We start from the raw sequence: 8,568 nt of genomic DNA, 5'->3' as shown, positions 1-8,568 counted from the left end.
GCAAAAGTAGTTGACAGAATTGGAGGAGAGAGAATACGAAATTAATAAAATTTGATTTATGTTGGATCCACTTGGTGAGAGAAAAAAATTAAATATTGTAAAAGATTTTCAAATAAGAACTGGAGCAAGTATTTAAAAACGGTCGGAAATAGAAAGTGGAGCAAGTATTTAAAAACGGAGGGAGTAACTCTTAACAATAGTGTACACACATTTGTAGAGTATATATTTAAAATATATGTTTACGTATTTTTCCTTATTTATGTTGTCAACTATTAAAGTTGTAACATTAAATCAAATCAAAAGAGCTCCTGGATATGACTAGCTATGGCGTGCACGTACGCCTTAGTATTAACAAGTTTGTCGCTCAATAAATATTTTTTTTTTCTTTATCGATATGAATTGAACATAATTTATACAAAAATTGTAAACAAATCTATCATGAAATATTTTTTTATTTTTTTTTTTTAAAAAAAAAAAAAAAATTGAAAGATCTATCATGAAATATGTGATTAAAAAGGTATAACATAAATTTAATATTAACATTTTTTTTGTAACTTTTACTATTATAAAATTAAGGGCAATTTAGTGCATTGACAATTTGACTTGTGTGAATGTGTACAAAGTTTAACCGTGTTAAGTATTTTAGGACGGAGGGCGTTATCTAGAAAATAAACTGTATGAGTATTTTCTCATTGACCCTTTATCTTATTTGACAAATTGGCAAGTTGCAACAACTAGCATCTTTTTTTGTTTAGTGTCATTATCTGTAGAGGTTCAGGAACTCTGTTTATATAACACTTTCTGACATAAGCTCGTATATAAATTCCATAGTAGTCCATCAGATTTCCAGCAATTACCAAACACATTATTTTCTTTTCCTCTTGTGCATTTCCTGCTGAATATTTTCAGAAAACTAAAGACCAAAATGTTCATGCTCAATTTAAGGTTAGTTTTTCTCTCTTTTCAATCCTATAAATTACTAACTTGTTTAACATACATTTAAGTTACTTCAATTTTCCTTTTTTTTTTTTCGTCCTGATTTGTAGCAGTTTTTCAGAATAATTTAATACCAAATAATCATGTTATAAACTTTGGATCATATGTCATTGATGGCCAAAATTTCCTTTTTTCCATTTTCTTTTTGTGTGTAATGGTTGGGAATTTAGATATGCCCATTGGAATTTTCTTTTCTACTTTTTTTTGGGGTATATAGTACGCTTTTAGAAGTATGATGTAGACGAGAATCAATCTCAGGTCAAGGTACAAGCCCGAGAGTTTAACTTTGTTAACTAAGGTTGTTGACATTTGTGTCAGTACAATGAGTCTTGCTGTTAGTTGTTACATGACAGAGTAGTAGTCTGTCTTTTATTAAAGTGGTTGACATAAATCTTCTAATGAAATTTGATTAATGGTTTCTAATGAAATTGTGATCAATGTATTGCTAACAGAAAACTGAGTTTGATCTCAAGAGCTCTAGATTCAGCAAGCTTCACCAGGGAATTCTCTAATCATGTTGGAAGGTATGCAAATCATAAATTTGCTTTGGTTATTGTAGTGGTATGTGTATGTATGACTGTATAATCCAAATTTCCGGCGTATGTAACTGTCATGTTCTCGGATTTTCGAGGATAAACTAAAGGAAACTTTTAGAGTTATAAAAGGGAAACTTATAGTTTTGGATTACCATCAAACTATTCTCATTATAGACATTTTGAATCACAAAATGACCATTTATTTTAAGTAAACCAACTTCAGATTTGTAAGAATAATTGATTAATGATGTAGATAGATCTTGCTTTTTAATGTATCCAAACTGTATGAAAATAACAGTTCTCAACCACAAATCCCACGTTTCATTTTGTGTATGTAAAATGGAATATAATGGAAGGTCTATTATTCGGAAGAATTATGTTTCGTGCTGTCAACCAGACAACCAGTATATGTTATAGTTCAAATAAAATTATACTTTTGCCGGGCTGTATTAAGATTTTGTTGCAAAAAAACAATATTGAAGTTCCTTTATTTATGAAGGGTAGACTTTCGAGCAAGGACCATCTACATTTTGTAGTGTAGCACAAGGTAAGAAATGCAAATGAATCTAAAAATCTAATTCCCGGACAAGAAAAAATGCATATGATCTGAACACGTTTTAGTTAAAATTAAAATGCTTCATGTCGGCATGGTTTCAACAATATTACATTAAGCAATATTCTACCTAGCTGTTGGCCTAATGCACAGCCGTGTTAACTCTAACATCGCCACGTTGCTACTGAGTTTAATAGTTTCTCAGCTGAATTGCATCAAGAAATACCTTACCGACCTATCTCTTTATACCAAGAAATCTTTGAATAATATGTGATGTGGATTGTGCTAGTTTGTGGCTTTGGTTTCAAGATTGTATACTTTTTGTTGTTAAGCAAAAAGTTATTACTTTTGATGGTTGCTGTAAGATTCGTATGTGTCTATTGATGGATATAATCTGTGTAAATGTTTGTCACACTTTCTTGGTAAATTAATTAATTATTTCTCATGTATCTTTCAACAATATTCATGTCTGTTTTTGAAAGGAAAGACGGAGTTTAATACTGTTTTTTAAAGTTCCTAATCTACATGATGTCTTTAAGAGCCTCGATAAAGCATCTTTAAGGTCTTGTTGCTTCGGTGAATCACTTGACCTCTGGTTTCTGTTCTCAATTCATTTAATATTGAGCTTGTACCAGTTTACCCTAATATTATTAAGAGCTTGATATATATAGTTTAGTAGACCTAAAATAAAGGCCAAGGTGTTACATTTTCTGAGTCTCGCATAGATTAAAGCCAAGCTATTAGAGAATTGTCCATTAATTGTATTAGTTTTTTGACATGTGTGATGTTTAACATCTCGATAAATGTTTGTGTTTCCTTGCTTACCAGTCAAACAACAATATTACCTACTTTGAGTCAATTGGACTACATCTGAGCATGAGAGTCTGTTTAATTGTTTATACTCTCAAGTCTATAAGCATAAATATAGTAATCTGGTTGGTCAAATTTTAGATTAGAAAACTATTTTAAGATTGGATTTAAAAATTGATTGGATCTTACAGAGATACGCGTTTATCCTTTGTGTTCTCAATCCACAAGCATATTTTATTCCTGCATCCCATTAATTTGTATGTTGAGAGATCACTAAAATAGTCTGATGACTCGACTTGTATTAACCAATACTTGAGTTCCGCGTTCATGGGTAGAGATGGGAACCTTGATTCGGCTTTCTTTCTTAATTATGCATTAGCAAGCCGACAATCTCTTTTACTGTTGTAATCTACCTATATTAGTCAGTGGGAACATATAATTTATGTTATGCAAAAAGGTAGCATTCGAGTGCCTTTTTGCCTTTTACATAAAAGTTGTTCTATCCAATGAATTTACATGTAAACTATCCTGTTTTTCACGTTTATTTGCTTCAAGTCAAGAAGTATACATGTGAAAAATCATCAGAAAAACTGTTTCCTGCTAGTATTTCAGAATCAGCTTCTCTACTTGTTACAATTTAGAAGTACTTTCATGTACATTTTGACTTCCCTATACCGGCCATATGTATCGCTCTGAATCCATTTGACATGTTATAAAAAAATATATAGACTGGAAGGAAAAGTCGCACTGATCACTGGAGCGGCTAGTGGGATAGGCAAGGCAACAGCAATAAAATTTGCTGAAAATGGGGCCAAGGTTGTCATTGCTGATATTCAACATGAACAAGGCCAAGAACTGGTAAAGGAGTTAGGTTCAAGTGCTTCATTTGTTTTGTGTGATGTCACGAAAGAATCTGATACCTCTGGTGCCGTTGATTTCTCTGTTTCCAGATATGGTCAACTTGATATCATGTATAATAATGCAGGTGGGTTTTTGGACTGACTTAATTGATCAAATTCGCTTTACTACAGAAGATGAATACCTTCTTTATATGTACATGTACTACAGTTATATACTGATAGTGAACATGTAAAAATCACAATCCAAAGTAGTCGAATTGATGCAATACTAATTTAGACCAACCCACTTTTGGATTACCAGAATGTTGTAGTTTAGACATAGAAAAGAAAGATGTCCCATAAACTTCATATATTTTTAATTCAAATCTGTATGTTAGGTAACTTTGCATGTGATAGGTAATGTTACAATACAAACTCACTGATTTTCATTCAATAGCAATTTAACCATATCTTGTTGCCCAAATGTAGGGATTGCTTGCAGATCGCCGCCTTCCATTACAGACCTTGACCTTGATGTCTTTGACCGTGTAATGTCAATCAATGTGAGAGGTGCATTAGCAGGAATAAAGCATGCATCACGAGTGATGATTCCTCGTCAAAAGGGTTGCATTTTGTGCACTGCAAGTGTTACTGGGATGATGGGAGGGATGGCTCAACCATCCTATTCTATTTCAAAATCTGCAGTAATAGGCATGGTTAAGTCTGTGTCAGCAGAGCTGAGCAAGCATGGGATTCGGATAAACTGCATATCGCCCTATGCAATTCCTACACCTTTTGTTATGGATGAGTTGAGGATGCGGTTTCCTGGGTTTAAAGACAAATTGATAGTGAAGATGGTGCATGGTGCTGGTGAACTAAAGGGAGCAAACTGTGAAGAAATCGATGTTGCCAATGCAGCTTTGTACTTGGCATCAGATGAGGCCAAGTACGTAAACGCCCATAATTTAGTCGTCGATGGAGGTTGCACTTCCTTTAAAAACTTGCATATTCCTACACAGGATCAAGTGTCAAAAGCTCAATAACAAAATCAAGTCCTTTTCCCTACTACCCCAAAAAATATAGATAGTAATAAAAAAGAAAAAACAGGGGCATTCCGAGAATCAAACTCAGGACCTCTCGCACCCAAAGCGAAAATCATACCACTAGACCAAATGCCCAGTTGTGCCAATTCTACTAATATCAAATTATATATTTTTACATTTATTTTTTTAATTTGTTTGTTGCTTGATAAGGTAAATCTGCATCTATTTTATGGAATAGTAGCTTATTTTGGTTTTTTTTTTTTTTTTCCTTTTCTTTTTTTTTTCTTTTTTTTTTCTTTTTTTTTTTTTTTTTGAAGAAGGTTTTATATGTTGTTACATTCACATGATCACATTCACATCTAATGATGGCGGTAAGTTGACAAATTCATGAACAAGTTCAATGAAAAATTAATATACAAACTTGCTTGAAATTTTATTTTATTTTATTTTTTTTCTCTCTCAATCTTTCGTTTAATAAACAAGCCTAGCTCAAACTATTTGTTCTACAGTTCATGCTCACCAACTACTTGTTCATATTCATTTGAGTGTATTCAAGTTCTTTTAAAACACGTTTGATACTCGTTCGAGCACATACTGACATTATTGGTTAATTTAACAAAATTTATTATAAACACCTAAAATAGCCTATAACATCTTTTTGGCTCCTCATGTGAAAAGATTTTAGTGTAGCTGTGTAAGGGAATCATAAATCCATCTTCATGAAACAGATTTATTACATACTATAGTTCCTGTTTACCTATGGATAGGTTTAACAGATATAAGTACGAGAAGCATCGATTAGTTATGCCTGTGTGACACATCTTTACAAATTATCAGCATATGAGCAATTAATTACTACTCTTAGGAGCTTTTTTACACTGCAGCAATCTCTTTCCACTATTTCCCTTTCCTTCAATTTCCACACAAGGAGAAGATAAGGCTGTAGATGGACAGGAAGCAATAAAGACGTAATAAGGAAGACATGAAGCTAAACATTCTCTATCCTCTCAGCAATTAGATTAACAGCAGCATTGGCAGAAGAGAAAGCTCCATGAAAGCTTTCCCGGTAGGAAATAGTTTCTAGTTCTTGGACCATTTTCAACAAAATTTCACCCACATCAGTAGTCTTCTGCAGTAATGACTGGTAATAAGAATTAGCAGCGATTCTACTAATGTCCACATTAGTTGGTTCAGGACAATATTCATCATCTAACCACTTGTGGAGTGACACTCTAAGCCATTCAGATTCCTGAAAGAAAATGATAGCAACCCTCAGGATTAAAACAGAGGTGAACACGACATATAGCATTTGAAAGGAGGGAAAAACATCAGTAAATTAAAGAAAGCAATGAGTCAGATTGTTGAGGTGATAAGGTCAAGAGAATTGAAAAAAATTGAAGAGACAAATGAATTAAGTTACACTGTTCAGCTAAAATACTGCATATGTAGCCAAATTTATTTAAGAGCAGAGAATAGGAAATGAACTACAAACATCGGCAAAACATTAGCAGCAATCAGATACATTTTCACCATACTGCAAACTAATCAAGTAAACAGGAGTGGAAGAAAATTTTAAATTGGAATGAAGGTCAATTAACTCTGGACGCAGTTTATTGAGGTTATAGCAATGAGTTTGTGTGTGGTATTGTACGTATATCCCATGAAATCTTCACAAAGATGCATTTGCAATCCATATTAAGAATATTTTCACCTTTTCTTCTTTGGTTCTATAACCACTCATTATCACCTGAGGAAAAGCATTGTAAAAGGTACAAGCAAAATCGTTACCATTAGCTACATGGCTATATGTAAACCTAGTGCCAAGCTGTTCAGAGAAGAATAAAAACTGGAAACCCATACATACTCTATCTGTAGATAATTTACGAGTTAATACAAAGATTCTTTTTCTCCTATAGTCCTATGTCTTTCCTCCAGCTACCAAGTAAGAAATTGGGTCAAAACAATCTTTTTGTCTCTCTCTCACCCCCTACATAACACCACCATCACCACCTCCTCCCTTCCCTCCACAAGGAGAACATAGGTCTTTCTAGAGTCCTTTACATAACCCCCTTTCTACATTTTATGGAGCATTTTTCATCCACAAAGATAAATCCACCTTTTCACACAATGCATAGGTGTGAAAAGTGAAAACCCAAATCACTCTTATAGACATAAGAAATCCTCTCAAGTAAGCAAACAAACTTGAGGAAAAGTCCTGACTTCTGATGAGTTCAGTAACCAAGCTACAGAGATCATTCGAAAAATACTGCGATACTGTCGATCAGTCAATGCCTAAAGCCCTAAACTACAAGTCTATAAAATAAAATAAAAAATCAGCACACCTTAAAACCAGATATATAGAATCTGGATCCTTTGTCACATCTAGTATCCTATCATGCATCCCATCTCTTTTTACCTTGACTGATCACCACTATAAAATCAATATTTACAAGTTCAATAGATTAATCACATCTATGTTGGAGATGCGGCTATTGAATGGCAAGTAAAGAAACGGTTTAGGGCATGCATAAGAGGAGACACTGAGTCACTGAATGCAATAGAGGATCTCTACAACCTAATGCTAGACAACGACATCATAATTGTTGAAAAATGGTACATATCAACACGACTGGACGACTCCAAAAGATGATATCGCAATTCTACAATGCTACCAACTGTTGTAAACCAAATGAACCTCGCTCGCTCCCATTCTTATACGGAAAGGATACATTCAAACTCGTGACTTCTACATTAAGAACGACGTAAGGTACTTCACCTTTATATCAAGCACAAACGCACAACTAATTGAATGACCAAAACTTAAATTAATCATGACAATTAAAACCCAGCTAAAGTAAAGCAAGTAATTTTGATCCAAAGTTACCAATAAGAATCAAAAACTCAATATTAAACAATACATTAACCCTTTTACAAGTTAATCCTCCAGATTTACTCATTTTGCATCTTACAACATTAAACTCAACAAACAATTCAGGAATGCAAAATTTTGTTTCCGAAAAATTCTATTAATAATTACATTAAAATGGGTTCAACATTAATTTTCAAGAAATTAAACTAGGGCAATTATTTACAGTCAAATAAACAGCATTAAAACGTGATAATTAAAACAAAATACACAAATAATTAGAAGTTGAGGTGATAAGAACTACCTGAATAGCTCTGGAAGGTTCCAACCAATGATCAGGAACCCTAAGAACCTCAACCGAGCCAAGTGGGTCTTCTCCATTAATGGAGGAATTTCGAGAAAATCGAGAATTTTTCAACAAAGACCCTAATTGAAATTGGGGTTTAGAAGGGTAATTTAATGAACAATAAAGCGGGAATTTTGGGGGGATTGAGAAGGGATTAGAGGTTAATTTGTTTATTGTCGAAAATGGGATTATAGAAAGAGAAAGTGAAGTCATTTGGCTGGAATTTGGAATTCAGCTTCAGCAATGGCGGGAAGGATGGTTATCCGGTGATGAAACAGGTACTACAGTGGTCTACTACGTATGGTCGGAAACTGTCCCAGGAGTTCTACGGAATATTAGATTTGTACTCCCTCCGTGCTATAATACTTACGACATTCGGGTGGACACAAAGTTTAATGAAATTACAATTGATTTTATTTAAAATATTTGTTTATTGTTGTAAATATTAATTTTAAATCTGCAAAATATAAATTCAAAACAAATGCAACAAAATGTTACTTTTATTAATTTGATAATTTATGGGTATAATATCTAATTGCTTCTCTAATTCAATCTCCACTTTATACTCTTGATTCAATC

General features: G+C 33.3%; 2 protein-coding genes and 1 non-coding gene across 3 annotated transcripts; 1 reads left to right on the top strand and 2 right to left on the bottom strand.

The window, feature by feature from the left end:
• Positions 1-845: 845 nt before the first annotated feature.
• LOC145572197 ((21S)-21-acetoxyl-apo-melianone synthase SDR-like) lies at positions 846-4,880 on the top strand. The gene is made up of 4 exons (XM_081631202.1): positions 846-945; positions 1,449-1,520; positions 3,624-3,880; positions 4,224-4,880. Exons 1-4 carry the CDS (start codon positions 926-928, stop codon positions 4,775-4,777), a joined length of 903 nt encoding a protein of 300 aa, XP_081487328.1. The 5' UTR covers positions 846-925; the 3' UTR covers positions 4,778-4,880.
• On the bottom strand, positions 4,841-4,912 carry TRNAP-UGG (transfer RNA proline (anticodon UGG)). The gene has a single exon. It is a non-coding gene; the product is annotated as a tRNA-Pro (tRNA).
• Positions 4,913-5,466: 554 nt separating this feature from the next.
• Positions 5,467-8,326, bottom strand: LOC145572194 (uncharacterized). Its single transcript, XM_081631201.1, has 2 exons — positions 7,948-8,326; positions 5,467-6,026 (listed from the first exon to the last, which is right to left on the bottom strand). The coding sequence occupies exons 1-2, from the start codon at positions 8,200-8,202 to the stop codon at positions 5,766-5,768; spliced, it is 516 nt and encodes a 171-aa protein (XP_081487327.1). The 5' UTR covers positions 8,203-8,326; the 3' UTR covers positions 5,467-5,765.
• Between the last annotated feature and the right edge of the window lie 242 nt (positions 8,327-8,568).

This window comes from Chenopodium album, chromosome 12 (genome assembly GCF_948465745.1).
Source record: "Chenopodium album chromosome 12, dcCheAlbu1.1, whole genome shotgun sequence".
NCBI lineage: Eukaryota > Viridiplantae > Streptophyta > Magnoliopsida > Caryophyllales > Amaranthaceae > Chenopodium > Chenopodium album.
This window is presented reverse-complemented; position numbering and strand designations above follow the sequence as displayed.